Consider the following 17566-nt stretch of genomic DNA (forward strand, 5'->3'; position numbering starts at 1 on the left):
AATCTTTTTTCTTTGCTAAGAATATGAAAATAGGAATATACTAATAGTGTTGGCTGTGAAATGTATATATAATTTCTTGCCAGTTTTGTATTAATTATAGGAATCAAAAATGTTGTCAAAACATTTTGATCTGTTTCTCTGATATACTGATATAAAATGTCGCTTATATCTTTACAGATATACTGAGCTAAAAGAGTGATATATATCACTGAGTTGAAAAGATATATCTCTCTCTTTTCACTTCAGTGATATATAATGCGCACCTCTATTCTAAAACCAGTTGTCAATAATTTCGTATGTTTATTATTTATTTCTTCGGCATTTAATGTGTCCTAGCTTAATACATAATAAAATAAGAATAAAGTTCTACACGTGTGACCTTCATAAAATAAAATACCTTATGGAAATAAATTTGATAATAATATATTATATTACGCAATATATATATATATATATCGATAAGTTAAGTAAATTTTCTGCAACACTACTAAATACTGTCAATGACCAATGTCAATAAAATCAAATAATCGATCGATCCAATCATCACTTTATTTGAATATCTTTTAGAAACATATTCTAATAGTAAATTGATATTACGCATTTAAACATCGTATAAAAACAACAATATTTCGATACTTTGGTATTGTGTATTTGAATAATTTTATAACATTGATATAATGTTGTACGAAGGCGAAGACACTGAACGCAGGACAGCTGATTCTGTTTTCTTTTAATTTGACAGCTATAACTATCTTGTGACTTGTCAAATAGGTTATTTTCTAAATTTAAACTTTGTTACAAAACAAAATAAAAATATTAAATGATACTACGCATCTATTGACCGCATATATAGCAAGAATTGTATTTTAATACAAAATGCGTATACCAACCTTTAGTGTATTGAAAAAATGTAAAATAAAAACGGCACTTTATCAGTTAACGAGGACGATAACCATTAGTTCTGACGAGGTGAAATCAAAATTCGACTTTAATAAATTAACAGGTATGCATAACTTGTATTTTACAGTAACAAAGTTTTCAAAGTAATAAATTGATTACTGCTTCTTATTTTTTAACTCAATACGTCTCATGAATGTAGTGAATTTATGGGGACTCAACTTCATTTACTTGAAATTCTGCTATTAAAAAACAAATATCGATTTTATTAGGTGATCCTGACTATGTGGACATACACCCATCATGGAAAGTCTATGAAGAACCAGAGCTGAGAGCTGAGGTACTGCGGAACATGAGGATCCTGCCTGACTTTGTTTCGGAGGCAGAGGAAGCCTCGCTGCTGGCTGAGGTGGAACCCCAGCTCAAGAGGATGAGATATGAGTTTGATCATTGGGATAATGTAAGTTATCTTAAGATACATTTTTGGTTATCAGATTACACCAGAAAAAATGCACAGTCTTTCAAATTTTCGAATAGTTAATAACAATTTTTATGTCTAAAATATGTAAATGTTTTAAACAGTTTTTGTTTTTTATTTAGGGGGACACTTTGAGTTGAAACTATATTTATAAAAACTAGTTTGTTGTCACAAATCTTTTTTAATGTTAATAATGTACTACATGGTTCTAAAGTTATTCAAGTTTAGTTAAAACATTTGTAGTAGAGATAAATAATGAGTAGATTTGTCACAGCAACTCTTAAAAGATGAGTTCAAGTGTCTCATAATATGTATAATTATGAGCGATAGGGATTTCTGTAATTCATTTAATTACTATTAGGTAGAGTCCATGCCAAACTGCTAGTCTGCTCCGAACATAGAAACGAGTCGCGTCGAAATAGCAAATTGTAGATATTAGCGGGACGAAGACAGCCCGGGACCATCCCGGTCCCGGCACCGCCCTCTGCTCGCTCTCGTCCGCGGGGATATCGCGCAGTTAGTGTGTCCTTATTAAGTTACTAATATAGAAACGAGTCGCATCTCAATAGCAAATTGTAGATACTAGAGGGACAAAGACAGACAGACTCAGGCAAGTGTGTTACAGCTCAGTCACTGAAATATAATAAGACGCCTGTAAGCTCAATTGATTTATGGTTGCAGGCGATAGAAGGTTACCGCGAAACAGAGCGTAGTACGTGGCGCGCGGACAACGAGGCGGTGTTAACGCGTATTAGGGCAGTGTTCCCGCAGGGCGCCACGCTGTTACCCCACGCCCACGTGCTGGACCTCGCCGCCGCTGGGCACATCAAGCCACATGTGGATGCTGTACGGGTGAGTGGGTCCTTGGAGGAACTAATTGGTAGAGTAGGCTTTAGTCATGCTTTCTACATATCAATTGATACGTGTAAAATAATTATTTGGTACGTACGAAATATTAAAATGAGTAGTGTAGTCATAGACAGATTTTCTCGATAAAGAGTAACTAATTTAATACTATTAACTAATTCAAGAGACTATCATGTAAATATTAGGGCTCTCTGTCTTTTTTCATATTTCATAAACTCTATTTCACTTATATTGTAAATTCATATCTTGTGACATTACCTATATTTTTAATTAGATACTGAAGTTGGTTATTTAATTATCTATTAATTATTTGACGTTGTATTTGTTTAATGAAATAAGTGTTAAAACTAAGAAGTTTCTGTACTTATGTTTGGGTACACTTTCTTCCTTACGTAACTAGATTTGAAAACTACTTTACCTGTATGTAGTTTTGTGGCGACGTGATAGCAGGACTGTGCCTGCTATCTAGTGCTGTGATGAGACTGACGCACGAGAAGCATCCTAACCTAGTGCTGGACGCCCTGCTGGAGAGACGGTGCCTCTACATCATGAGGTAACTGTAATTACCTATTTCTGCCTAATAACAGCAGTGTTAAGCGCTGCTGTGTTCTGGTTGAAGGGTGTGGGTAGACATATTTATCTGAGGAGTCCTCAGGCATGTGGGCCAACCTCAGGTAGTAATATCTAATCCTATCTGGGGTCGATTACAGATGTCTATGAGCAGCGCTCCACTTACCATCAGGTGGACTGCATGCTCATCTACTACTTGCGTATTATATAAAAAGAAAACACTAAGCTGGATTGCTATAAAATTTATATTGATGTGAAACATCTATAGCCGCACGTAAAACCGTTTTCTGGCGTGGCGACGCATGCCGTGGCCACGCTATACGATGGTATATATATACAGTCTATATGCAGTAGCACAGTATAAGGATATATACAGTATTTTATCTTCATACAAACGCACGAAACGCAAGCCACGCCTACTCGCCTCGGGCCGGTACTAACTCGGTACACGAACATTCGTGAATGTGCCACGGTGACGAGCGGGTGATGTGACGGTTTTGTAAGATATTTTGTTGTTTCAAGAATAATATGGCGAAGAAAAGTTATAGATTATATTGTGTTGTTTTTGGTTGCTTCAATTTGTCAATAACACATCCAGATATAACATTTTTTAAACTGCCTGGAAACTCCGAAAGGTAAGACAATTACAATGATTTTTATGTTAATACTAGATACTTAATCTACTAGGTACTACTACTACTAAATTAGATTAGTTTTTAATTAATACAATTTGATATTTAAAAAAAATACGTATGATTGTTGTAATTTTGGTTCAGTAGACAGGTGTCAGAGCTTGTTATTTGAGGTTATCCCTCTTCTGAATTAATAGAATAAAACTATTTCTTCGACCAATTTATAACTTTTATTATTCCCGCGCAAAATAAAACTCGAAACTGTTGATAAACGAAGGGCTTGCTTGCACAACGCACGCGTCGTATTTATTCGTCGTCGCGCGGCGCAACAAAGGCTGAGGGCGTGGCTTAGCGGCCTTTCGGCACCCGTTTGTTCGCGCGATATGCCGCCGAGGGACTATTCTGAATGAGGTAATATAAATATTAGAAAATGAGAATTGATCTTAATTTATTTAGATCAATATTTTATTATTGTTGTATTATTTTAAGATCGTCAAAAATAAGAAACTACCATTTGAAAGGTATTTTCTTGATAGGTCAACACCTTTGTTTACATTTTGGACACCCAATTATGAATCGGAGTATAGATTATAATTAGAGATGCGCCGAATATTCGTTTGGTATTCGGTTTTCGGCATCTTTTTTGGTATTTGTATTCGGCCGAATTATTCGGTTTTGGTGCCGAATATATTCGGTTCGAGTAGGTATGTCTACTTTCGTGTATACACGACACGGTACATAACTAAAACACAAAACTTCTTATGTAAGATTTATGTTATATTTTAAGTCAAAGAAATCCTATGATAATTTAATAACATAAAGCAATTAAACTTCAAATCAACATTTATTTTGAAACCTTAAAAGAACATATTTATTACTTACGAGCTATGCCCCGCGGTTTCACCCGCGTTAAAAGTGTAAATACTCTGAAGTTTTCATGGGATTTAACTTTTTTGCGCTTATCCCTAATTCTTTTTCCAAAATTAATGTAGCCTATGTTACTGTCTATAACATCAGCTAATTGCCAGTGAAAGTCCCATCAAAATCAGTACAGCCATTTTAAAGATTAGCCGGAACAAACCAAATTTGAAATAATATTTTTTTCGTTATAAGTACCGTATGTACCGTATATTTTATATTTTCCTTTTATGTTATATGGTCTTAGTAAAATGTTGTTATTTTGACATTACAAACAGACACTTAAATTTTAATTATTTGTATAGATTCTAAAGTTAGTATAGTTAACATTTATTTTAAACCTCAAATCAGTATTTCTTTTTACAACTTAAATCAAAGTTTTAATGAACACAGGTAACTGGCAAATTGACAATAATGGACACTATAAAAGAAATATTAGAACCTGTTTACGCGGCAAAACAATGAATTGGTAAACCGAATCATTCGGCCGAATATCCAGTTCGGTGAAAGTTAAACCGAATAATATTCGGTATTCGGTTATTCGGTGAAACCACTATTCGGCGCATCTCTAATTAAAATTATTATTAAATATTGTATTAAATATTTAAACTAAATTTTGCATAATTTATGTTAATTTATAAGCTATCATGTCGAACATATTTCATATTTTATTGTTGTAACTGTCAAGTACCCAATTATAAGAATAGTTTTTATTACGTAATATATACATATTAAAAAACATAACATGCATTTTCATTCAACACTTTCTATATAATTAACTATAGCATTCATTTGTATAAATAAAAAAATACAACATTTACCATCAAAAAATTAAAAAGAAAGTCAAGTATGCAGATGTAATTAAAAAACTGTAGGCAGGCAGCCCTAACGCGTTACCGTGCCCAGCGCAACCGTAGGTATCTAATTCAAGGACAGGGCCGAGTTAAATTACTGTATATCCTTATACTGTGGCAGTAGTGTGTACGGTGTGGCGACGCGTCGCCATGCGCAATCGACTGTGCGATTTTATCATTATGACATATTTGGTTCCTATCACAATATGTTCTTTTCTGCATATTACTTTTACAAAATAATGTCGATGTTTCACATCTGCCAGGCGTCCCGTGACGGCTCACATTGTTTTTTTTATATCTATATATAAATCTATTTATAGTATAAATGGATGACCAAACCACATGTATTCTGTATTTGATTATTAAGGCAGTAAATTGGATTATTTACATTTTTTAAATATTTTAATTAATTATTTAGTTGCTTGGTTGCATTAACAGCACCTTCACACTTACAGTATTGTGTCCTGTTTTGAAGTGTGTAAGACAGATAATAATATGTGATGCTACAACATAATTTGCATTGCCAAGAATGCATGTATAAAGAACCTTTCCTAAGGTTGTTTATACATGCATTACTGCAGACCTACTTAGGGTTGGTTATAGAGATCCATACCATAGTAGAGAACAAAAACCATTAACTACAAGCTTAATGCACGTTTATAAAACAAAATAACAAAGAAAGAAGTTCCTATACTACTTCCAGTATATAAAATTGAATATATTTGTAGCGGTGTCGCAAGATACGAGTTCACACACGAGGTGCTCGGCGGCGAGGACAGTGTGTGGCGCGGCGAGAAGCAGCCGCGCCGCCGCAGGATCGCCATTATATGCCGGGAACAACCCAAGAAGATCGAAGACAACGAGATGTAACCCTTGGTATAGTCCGCGCCAAACTGCTTGTCCGCTCCGAATATAGAAACGCGTCACAATAGCAAATTGTAGATATTAGCGGGACGAAGAAAGCGCGGGACGGGACCCTCCTGGAACCTGGGACATCGCGCAGTTAGTGTGCCCTTATTAAGTTATAGAGTATATGTAACAACTTAAGAGCGGACTAAAAGTTTGGCGCGGACTTTACCACCCTGTCTTATTTATTACATTAGGATTTTAAATATTAAAGACCTTTAAAAGGTAGTGTTATAAAAGTCTGAAGTATTTATGTATATAGTTGGTATTGAGTTTTAAACTTATATCCATTTCTTTTTCATAAAGTATCAAATAAAACTAAGTTCCGATGAATATCAGCTGTCAACAGCAACCATTGATAAATACTGGTAAACCAAAGTATCATCAGATTTATGTTTGATTGGAAGCAGTCTTTTCTAACGATATTACTTTGCTTTGGAGACCAAGCACAAGTTTAGTAAGATCGCGAATTGCAATTTCGGCACATTTATTTACCATTTCCAATATTAATCACTTTATGTAGAACCTTATGGTCCTGTTCCTTTATTTTATTTTTCCTATAATGAATTTACTTCTAGTCTAATTTAATAAATAAACTACAAATATGTAATTGGAAGTAATTCAAATGTTGGATGTTATAGTAATTTTTACTATTTTATGAATTTTAATACATTGTTGAAAAAAATGTTTTGTTTTATTATTATCCATTTTATTTATAAAAAAACTTGGAAACACATTATAAAATAAATGATACAAAAATTATTTTATTTATATCTTATTTATTTCATTTAAGTTTATCCAACTTATTATAAAAATAGAACTTTACCATATGTAAAACAAATGTTTTTTTTTGTAGTAGGCGATTTAAGCCTTGTATTCATTAGGCAACATTTGTTTATAAATAGTACGACGAATACGAGGCTTTATACATGAATTAACAATTCTGTGATTTCTATGGTCACATTGTCTCTATAATATTATTATTTATAATTATAACATACTATGTTACTCTTGGGTACAAGCACATTTTAGAATTTAGCTGAAGTAAAGAGGAAGCATACATTTTTAAAATACTTTATTTTTACTGTGTAATGTGAGTGCTAGACTGACTGACTTTTAAAATAATGTTTGTGTTTAAATATTCTAATAAAGTTCATTTTCTCTGCATTTCGCTCGACAATCACAACCACACACTTTCATCAAGTTTTTGTAAGTATTGTAATAATTTTGGCATCCAATAACATTCGTTATGTTTTTTAACAAACACTGTTCAGTGAGGTTTGTAATATTCTTTGTATCATGAACCATTTATTTTGGCTTAAATCAGAAACCAATTGGTTTGAGAATTGGTCAGTTTCCTCTTTTATGTTTATAATATACTTTTGGCAAACATACAATATTTAATATATATATAATAACATTCTGTTTGTGGTTTACAGCAAACATGACGTACCAATCACCATTTTTTACATACAATATCAGTCAAAAATATTTTATATCAAGGTGTCCGCTAAAATTGGCGCGGGTGTACGGAGCCGGTGTGCCTTCATACATTCAGCAATCTGAATTGTTAAGTTCATCATCAATACACACTAAAATTGATTCTACTAGCATTAGTCCATACTGATGTTAGTAGAATCAATTTTTCGCTGTCAAATTCTATAATTCCATAATTTGATAGCGAGAAAAATGTCGGCCAAACCAGAAATGTTACGATAAAAATGTTTTATATTCCAAAAGTCGTTATGAAGGTCGATTTAAGCGACATTATATTTTCGTCGTCATGACCTGCAAAAGCCTTTTCTAGCGACAAAATCATCGTCCGTCGGGCGTGTTAACCATACGAACATGTGTCGAACCGCGACACCATCAATATTTGCTTGATATTCCTCTCGTGCGGACTAAGCGTTTCAGCAACTCATTCCTGCTGCGAACCGCCAAAGAATGGAACACACTCCCGCCTTCGTTGTTTCCTGATACATACGACCTGGGATCGTTCAAGTCAAGGGTGAATAGGCTACTTCTAGGCAAGCGTGTTTTACCCAAGGCTGCATATCACTTAACATCAGGTAACGTTGCAGCGAAACGTAGGTTAAAAAAAAACACTAAACACCAGTCGCACACCGCGCCCAGCTATTTTGATGCCAGTTTTAGCGTTCACCCTGCATATAAGCCTAGAGCGTGGTCCCAGTGTGTACAGTGCGTCACGCGCGGTCGTCGAGGTCGTCGAGCGCCTCGAGCTCGAGGTACTCCACGTCTCCCGCCTCGCCGCCCGCCAGCGCCTCCAGCTCCATGCGCCACTCCGCCACGTCCTGCGACTGAAGCACAATATATATTCATATTTTATTTTAAGTAGATCCTTAACATAATGATATTAATCTACTGCCACTTAACAAGACGTTTCGTTATACAGAAAAAGAAGCGAATGAAACTCCATAATACAGATGTTTTGAAAAGTTGTACAATATGAATTTAACGAACATGTGGAGTTGTTGCAATTAAGTAGTTTCTTGTTTTATATATTTTATAATACGCTTTTTTACAAAGATTTCATCAAATCAATAATCTGGTATTTATTGTAGCGAATGCAGTTCCCCGTAAACATTTAGCAATTTTACACAATCTATTGTTACATACTAAACCTTTGCACTATGTTAAGACTATACATAGGAAGCATTTTGGAATATTATAATTAATCAAAATCATGAAATCTTACCGGCTGTCTGTCTCTGCGATGCACACGAACATGTCGCTTCATTGCAGCCACTGAGCCGAACCTGTAATTATAATATTAAAATTGAATTAATTTTAATTATAATATCATTCATAGTTTTAGCAAATATCTTACTGACACTTTTTTTTTTTTTTTTTATAATATAAGAGTAGCAGACGAGCATGCAGTCCACCTGATGGTAAGTGGCTACTGCCGCCCATGGACATCTGTAATCAACCCCAGATAGGATTAGATATTCCTACCTGAGGTCGGCCACAGATGCGCCGCTAGCCCTGAGGACTAAGCTGGAACGCCTCGGAAAAGTCTGTCTCCCTTACCACACCCTTCAAACCGGAACACAGCAGCGCTTAACACTGCTGTTATTAGGTTGAAATAGGTGTGGCGGTGGTGCCGCCGGAGTCGAACCACAAAGGGTTCTACCACCTTCAAAACAACTTACAACAAACATCTTCCAAAATGGTGCTACTTTCAAAAACATTAAGTTATGTATGAGCTTTTTTTTCACTACACGTTTTCATGCCCATGTGCTGTTCTGTCTGCATGTGTGGCTTTAGCATTTTATTCTTTCATACACACTTTTTTATCACTTAAGTCATATGCATGTCAGATGAGTATGACTGCAGGATTCTGGCATTTATGTGGAATCTTATGTGATAAGAAAATGGTTCTAAGTATGAGTATGAGATAATGTAAGGTAGGTAGTGTATAAAATGGTGACGTTTGTATAAGTTATGCTGTCTAGATGGAGAGTAGTGTGGACATGTAGAGGTGTAGTACACACGTGCGCGTGCAGTACGGTGTGGTAGCATAGAGATTGTTGACATCTGTATAAGCTAAGCAGTTAATGTGGAGAGTAGTGTAGACATGTACTTCGTAATATAAGGTTATGTAAGGTCACAGTTATGTACTCGCGGGGAGAACGGGCAGCGGAGGGTGCGAGGGGAAGGAATGGGGGGGGGTAGTTGTCCCGCGCTGACTTCATCCCGCTAATATCTACAATTTGCTGTTGCGACGCGACTCGTTTCTAAATTCAGCGCGGACTAGAAGTTTGGTGCAGACTCTAGTATTGAAGTTAAATTGCTTAAAAGAGGGAAAGAAGGGGGGGGGGTCTGTAATTAAGATGTGTACGGTTTGATACATACGTGCGGGTGCAGTGCGGACAGGGCACGGCGGAGGGCGGCGGCTCCTCGCGCGGCGCCGCCTCGCCGCTGTGCAGCTTGCGGATGTGCGACATCAGGTCGCTCCTGCGTAACAGACACTCATTGTTATTTTATAATGTACTAGTTGACCCGGCAAACGTTGTCTTGCCATATAAATAAAAAAAATGGTGAACAACCCTTATCGCTTAGGGGTATGAAAAATAGATAGTAGCTGATTCTTAGACCTACTGAATATGGATATAAAATTTGGTGAAATTCGGTCCGTCTGCCTGTGTGCTAGCGCATGAGCAGCTAAGTGCGCTAAGCTTTTCCATCTGAGATTTTCCAACTTATTCCAACCCAATCCATAGTTGTGGCCAATCTCAGATGGGAATTTAATGTTATCTGGGATTGATTACAGCCTTCCATGGGTGGTAATAGCTACTTATTACCAGGTAGACTGTATGTTAATTTTATATTTAAAAATAAAAACACTGACCTGTTAGCGAACCGCAGGATGCACGCATCGTACCCACATACAAAGCGGTCCGCCTGTCTATGCGCTAGCGCGTGCGCCGCGAGGTGCGCGCGGGACGGCATGCGCACGAAGCAGACGGGGCAGAGCAGCGCGTGCGCGGCGGCCACGTGCCGGGCGAGCGCCGCGCGGCCGCCGCACGCCGCGCCGCACGCGGGGCACGACGAGCCGCACGCGCCGCTCGACGCCGTGTGCGCGCGGAGCTCCGACGCGTTCTGAATGCAAATGTATTATGTAACGTAACCATAGGATGGGATAATGAGGGTGGGTGAAGCAAAAGGAGGAAAGAAAAATGATTTTCGGCGGCAGAGATGTAGATGTCGTTGAATTTGTCTTCTATGCGCGTAATATGGACTACATGGGCTATATCTTTAAGGAGCCAGAAAAAATCTAACTGCGTTTTATTATGTACTTTATCCTGTATGTATGGAGGTGAGTATGTAACACAATCTTTGAAATCGATTTTTATCCACTTTAAATGGTCAAATTAATTCAATAATTATTAATTCAACATTTTGAAAAATTATCAAAAACTGATGACAATACACAATTTTAATTTTTTTTCAATTGTCCTGATTAAAATTAACGATTTTCCCTCTGACATACATAAATCAATAACTTACTAATTTGAAGTTAAAAATTTAAAAATGCTAATTACACTTTTATAGTAAATCATATTAAAAAGTAAAGATACTTCCTAATATAAAAATAAAATGATTGACAGAAATTAATGTACAACTAAATTTAAACTAACTAAAAGCGTCAGATGTTTTATACATCGTTAGTGCCTTATTTATGTAGAATTTTGAATATTTAACAGGGAAAACAGTAAACAACATACTCTGAATAAACAAATTACTGAATTCAGAAACAAGTTACTGAATAAACAAACATGTATATTTCGTACCTGGAACACAGTGTTGCAGAGATGGCAGGTGAGGTCGGCGGGCAGGTCGTGCTGGCGCGCGTGGTCGCGCAGCGCGGCGCGCGCGGCGAACTGCGCGCCGCACGTCCAGCACGAGTGCCGCGCGCCCGCCGGGTGCGCGCTCTGGTGCGCGCGGTACTCGCTCGCACGCTGCACAACATTGCATTTATACATACATACAGGACGAATTGACTAGTTTTTAGAAGTGAGCTCTTAAAAAAGGTGAAAAAGAGCTCTCATACAAAGCGATGCATTGGCGACTCCTCTGGTGTTGCAAATGTCCATAGGCGGCGTTGACTACTTTCCATCAGGTAGTAACGTCTGCCTAATCGTTAGGTTAAACTATAAAAAAAAAGTGATCTTTTCTTTTGAGAGGGCAAAGCATTTCGTTACGTAACGCGTAATGATGCCAATCTGTCAAGCTTCCGCTTCTCTCATGCTCATGGCAGCAACAGGCAGGCATCTCCGCTCACTCTAACCCATAGCACCAATCATATTTTGAACAAACATGTTTTAATCCATGCTGGTAAATAATCACGTCACAGCGCCATAGGTTTCTTCGGCTCGTTGTGGAATTTCCTAAGCACAGTTCGAGAAATTCATCACACAGACCATGCCAGCCATGGAAAACTATGACACCATAACATAAATGTGTTTTTATTCTTAGGTGTCGTTGTCACTAACCCATACTATCACACTGCTGGGCACAAGTTACCTTCCATGAAGTGGCCACTTTAGACCACAGTCCACTACACTGACCCAGTGCAAATTGCTAGACCTCAAACACCTTTGATATTTTTTCAAAGAGCTCAAGCATGTAGGTTTCTTCCAAAGTAGTAACACATCTATTATCAGCTGCAAGTTTAATAAAACCCCTGTTCTATATAAAAATATTTACAGTTGTTCATGGGTAGCAGTGATCACATACCAGTCCAGTGGATTGCATGCTCATTTGCTAGTTCAATATTACATACAATAATAATAATTTTAAATAGAAAAATAGAATAAGACATTACACAACTAACTAATAAAAAGTAGATCATATTCAACCCTTCTGAAAAAATAGAATTGATTAGATCAAAACATTATAGACAACCATCAGGAATTTAGTATCGTTTTATGTATTTTTTAAATGTAAAATCTCACATGGAAAGTCAGGGGACAGACAGTGCACTGGTACACGGTGTCTCCACACGCATTCCTCGCCTTCTCCAGATCTTCATCATCAGCAGCAGCAGCCATCGCGAGGGCATCCCTCTCCACCATGATGATGTCATCCTCACTGTACGACCCTCCTGAGTTCATCCCAGGACCTCCCACAACAATGAACACATCAATTTTTTGTGTCAATTCATGTAGTTTTTGCCTTAAGGCTCGGATCTTCTCACTTAGGGGCGGTGTGCCCTTAGCTCCAAGGGTGGTACTGAATTCATAGGCCTCTATAGCGCGTCTAATACAACTTGTGCAGAGGCGGCCATCTGGAATAACCTGGAAGGTTAAATATTATTGAGCTTAGTTGTTCAATGTGACATATTTTGCAAATGATCATAACTGATAAGTGTACCAAAATGGAATAATTTACAGATTGTGTTGAATGTTGATTATTGTATGAACATTTCATAAAAGAGAGAAAATAAGCCAAATCAGACTTTGCCTAGAAATAATTTACAGCAAAGTTGATAGAATCTGTATTATAAGAAAGCGCATTACAAAAGAGTTACACCTTGTTATTATTGATATGCAGCAACATGGAGCGGAGCGGCGCCTGCAGCGGCGGCGCGCCCGCGTCGTGCTCCTCCGGCGTCAGCAGCTCGCCGCCGCCGCCGCACACCGCGCACGTCTCGCTCTCAGACTCCAACTTCAACACTGCTGTCGACATTGTTCAAACTTTGTTAACTAGCTAAATTCTAATTTATCATTTGGTTTTGCAAGCTAAGGAGGGAAAACTTCGTAAGACTACTTCGAATACATTTCTGTGGAATTTAGTTTGACTTTGACGTTTACATTGATTGTTGACAGCGAAATCGGTGACGTTTATGATGCCCTTGTTGGCTTTAAGTTGCAGCAATTTTTAGTTTCATTCAGCCTAGAAAAAGTATATTAGTGCTTAATGAAGATCAATAATACTGCGCTTAAATAAATCTTTTCAATAGCTCATTACTTCAATCTAGGTATAAATGTGTTATGATAATGAAAAATTTTATTGTATTTTATAGTTTATTGGATGAATAACTTTATTATCAGCTTATATCACAACCGACAGACTTTCACTACGTAATGTCATTTTTAAATTTTGTTATGTTTCCGCGCCGCTAGCCGCCATGTTGTTTGTTTTGTAGTGTTTTCGGAGAAATCGACTTCTATCCGTTTTAATCTGCAAAATATCACTAATTTTGATCCCTTTTGTGATAAATTGTTTAAGTTGAATTCAAACAATGTCTATTGGTGTTCCTATTAAAGTACTTCACGAAGCAGAAGGCCATGTAGTGACCTGTGAAACAAACACCGGCGAAGTGTACCGAGGAAAGCTAATGGAAGCTGAAGATAACATGAATTGTCAACTCCAGCAAGTCACGGTCACATACCGTGATGGCAGGGTAGCACAACTAGAGAATGTTTATATTAGAGGATCTAAAATACGGTTCCTAATATTACCAGATATGTTAAAGAATGCTCCAATGTTTAAACGAACAGGGAATAAACCGACTGCAGGACGCGGGAAAAGTGCTATATTACGAGCACAGGGTTAGTATTGTAACCTACGATATTGTGTTAAAATGTACAGTTGGACTTGCAATAGAACATAAACAAGAAAATTGAGTACAAACTACTTGTTTTGTTAGCTTTATATAAGTACTGAAACTTATTCCATTCATTCAGTAATTCAAACCAGGGTAATTGAATGTTACATTTCTATTAATTTTCATATATAATAACAGCAACATCATGTACACTTATATGACAGCAATATATGCTTGTTTTTGAAGATAAGGCAGCTATATTTTATATGGAACAATGATATTCTACTTTGTGTTATGTGATCTTGTACATGTATTTAATTATTAACATATATTTGATTATATCTAGTCGTCTGCTCGGGGGGATTACGGTTCTTACGGCGCCAAGATTTGAATGCGGATCCGTATAGATTTCGATGAGACAAGACGAAAAGTAAGAAAAAATTTTTTTGATATCTCGCTTAGTTTTCGAGATATCGATACTCAAAAATTATTCGAAAATCGAAATCGATTTTTTGCGTTTTAAAAGTGAAATTGCCGAGGAACGGCGCGGCGGAAACGGGTGCGACTGGTATCTCCGGATAGGGGAGGACGTGCAGAATACGGTAGAAGAAAAATGAAGAGAATTCGTTAAGAAACGGCGGAGGAAAATGAGAAAAATTAAAAATTGATTTTTGAAAAACGGAGAAAATTATATTTAAAAATTTAGAAAACGGAGAGAAACGGAAGTAGTATGTGCGAAAAGGTATCGCTGAGACGAGTACGATGGTATAAAATAATTAGAAATCGGGCAAGGGACAACAAAGTTAGAGGTGATTGAAATTTGAGTTGGTATTGGTTAGGTTAGGTTAGGTTTTTTTTAATTATTATTATTATTATCATAATAATAGTGATAATCATAATAAAGGATAAAATATATCTTCAAAAAATTTTTTCAATAAAATTCCAACATTTTTAATAATGTATTTATTAATATCTTGAAAACTAAGCAAGATATCGAAAAAAATTATTCTTTGTTTTCGTTTTCTTTTCCAAAAATCTATCGAAATACATCATTAAAAGAATATTTTTTTTTTATTTTTCGATTTTTAAATATCGATATCTCGAAAACTAAGCGAGATATCAAAAAATTTTATTCTTACTTTTCGTCTTGTCTCGTCGAGATCTATAAGGATCCGCATTCAAATTTTGGCGCCGTAAGAATCGTAATCGTGCCGTCTGCTCTAGTTAAATTGTTAGCTGTCTCGAAATCAATTTAGTAACAGTGAAATTGAATTAATAAACAAATCGTTACATTTTTTGAACATCATATAGCCTTACATCATGTATGCTCTAGCGGCTTAATTAGTTTAGTAATTGTGTTTAGAGGCCCCCAGGCAACCCATCCTGGGGGCCTCTAAATACAATTACTAAAAAAAGGTCATCAGAACCAAACAATCTATGAAATGTGTATCATTCAGCAAAAAAAAAAAGGTCAAAACACAGGCGAACAATTTACACTGGGGGGCCTCAATTAAGTTTTATGCCTGGGGCTTGCGACAACCTTAGTCCGCCACTGCATATATAAACGTTTTATAATAATCTCGTAACATTTTAAAAGTTGTAAATGTGTCTACCTGGTGGTACCTGGTCTCTCCCATCCATAAACATCTATAATCGACTGTAAATAAGATTGATTCCATATTATCGTTGTTATGAACACTGCACTGTATTTGCATGGTTTATATAAATGCTGGTAGAACCCTTTGTGGTTTGACTCTGGCAGTACCAACACCACTCCAATTTTTACCGAATAACAGCATTGTTAAGCATTCCTGTGTTCTAGTTTGAAGGGTGTGGTAAGGGAGATATACTTTTCTGAGCCGTTCCAGCTTAGTCTACAGGAGTAGCGGCACCTTAGTGGCTAACCTCAGATAGGAATATCTAATCCTATTGGACATCTATAATCCTCTCATGGATTATAGATGTCCATGAGAGGCAGTAACCATTTACTATCACGTGGACTGTATGTTTGTCTACTACTCCTATATTATAAAATTAATAATAATTATTAAATTTGTTGAATTACAGCAGCGGGCAGGGGGCGGGCGAGCGGGCGCGGCGGCGGGCATCGGGGCGGCTGGCAGGGCGGCTCCGGACCCTCGCGCCGCTAGCACACTAGTGTAGACTAAATTAAGACTTACATAGTCTCAAGTGTTGTTATCACACTTATTCCAGTGATGGACATGAAAAAATGTTTATACTTTTAATTTAAATTTGGATGTTTTACTTGGGTTTGGATTTCTGGATACACTAAGCAGTTCATCAACATCATCAACCCATTACTGTCCCACTGCTGGGTCTCTTCTCATAATGAGAAGGATTCGGCCATAGTCCACCGCGCTGGCCAAGTATGTACGTACTTCACATACTTTGGATATTTTTTTATATAACTCTTAGGTATGCTGGCTCCCTCACGATGTTTCCCTTCACTGTTTAGCAAGTGATAATTAATTTCGAATATGAACATCTTTGAAAAATCAGAGGTGCGTGCCTGGGATTTGAACCTCGGGCCCCTCGATCGAGAGGCCGAGTTTCTTAACCACTAGGCTATCACTACATCTAAATGTCTTAATGTCGAAAAGTAATTCATTAATATAATTTATGAATGTGGGGCCTTATTTTGATGAAACATTTTGAAGAACAAAGTAAAATATTTTTTTGTAATCTCACTGGATTTGATTACTGTAAGTATGTCACGCTGCTCTTTTAATATGTGACAATAAAAGTGCAAAGTCTCACAACATCAAAACTATGTGTATAATGTTTTTGTGTGTGAGTGATATGTTGTAAGAGCCAAACAATCAATCATTGGTCAATGTTATTGAAAATGTCATCCTTGAAACATTCATTCTAAGCTTAGGTTACAAAACCAATTATTCAATGGAATAGATCAACAATAGATTAGACCAATTGACATCGACTGTATAGTCCACGTCAAACTGGTAGTTCGCTCTGAATATAGAAATGGGTCGCAATAGTAAATTGTATGATTATATCTGCTCGCAACAACTTCAGAGCGGACTAGCAGGTTGGCGCGGACTTACATACCATTGTACATAATGGTTTATAGTAAACAATTGATCTATCAATAATGGTTCAATCAATGTCAATCATAACTTTATCAACGAGTATCCATTGAAAATCCAAAGAAAACACAAATCGGCCAAATTTCAGAGGTTAACATTGATTGTCTAATGATTGATTGATGTAGCTAAGACAAATGATAATACTAAGTATGTAGGTAATATATGTTTGCAGTTTACTTTAAGATGTGATATGGTGTTAAGCTGGACTGAATAAATAACAGACCATCTATATTGTTTTAATAAAA

General features: G+C 36.7%; 3 protein-coding genes across 3 annotated transcripts; 2 read left to right on the forward strand and 1 right to left on the reverse strand.

Annotated features, from left to right (window-relative positions):
• Window positions 1-731: 731 nt before the first annotated feature.
• On the forward strand, window positions 732-6198 carry LOC140745997 (alpha-ketoglutarate-dependent dioxygenase alkB homolog 7, mitochondrial). The gene is made up of 5 exons (XM_073077974.1): window positions 732-1003; window positions 1170-1357; window positions 2057-2227; window positions 2671-2795; window positions 5945-6198. Exons 1-5 carry the CDS (start codon window positions 877-879, stop codon window positions 6084-6086), a joined length of 753 nt encoding a protein of 250 aa, XP_072934075.1. The 5' UTR covers window positions 732-876; the 3' UTR covers window positions 6087-6198.
• Window positions 6199-8207: 2009 nt separating this feature from the next.
• On the reverse strand, window positions 8208-13477 carry LOC140745998 (uncharacterized). Its single transcript, XM_073077975.1, has 7 exons — window positions 13179-13477; window positions 12602-12943; window positions 11438-11605; window positions 10495-10745; window positions 9999-10100; window positions 8839-8899; window positions 8208-8440 (listed from the first exon to the last, which is right to left on the reverse strand). Exons 1-7 carry the CDS (start codon window positions 13332-13334, stop codon window positions 8327-8329), a joined length of 1194 nt encoding a protein of 397 aa, XP_072934076.1. The 5' UTR covers window positions 13335-13477; the 3' UTR covers window positions 8208-8326.
• A 290-nt stretch (window positions 13478-13767) lies between these two features.
• Window positions 13768-17548, forward strand: SmD3 (small ribonucleoprotein particle protein SmD3). The gene is made up of 2 exons (XM_073077977.1): window positions 13768-14200; window positions 16264-17548. The coding sequence occupies exons 1-2, from the start codon at window positions 13891-13893 to the stop codon at window positions 16344-16346; spliced, it is 393 nt and encodes a 130-aa protein (XP_072934078.1). The 5' UTR covers window positions 13768-13890; the 3' UTR covers window positions 16347-17548.
• The last annotated feature ends 18 nt before the right edge of the window (window positions 17549-17566 follow it).

Source organism: Epargyreus clarus, unplaced genomic scaffold (genome assembly GCF_041222505.1).
Source record: "Epargyreus clarus isolate Ecla_fem2 unplaced genomic scaffold, WU_Ecla_fem_2.2 ptg000012l, whole genome shotgun sequence".
Taxonomy (NCBI): domain Eukaryota; kingdom Metazoa; phylum Arthropoda; class Insecta; order Lepidoptera; family Hesperiidae; genus Epargyreus; species Epargyreus clarus.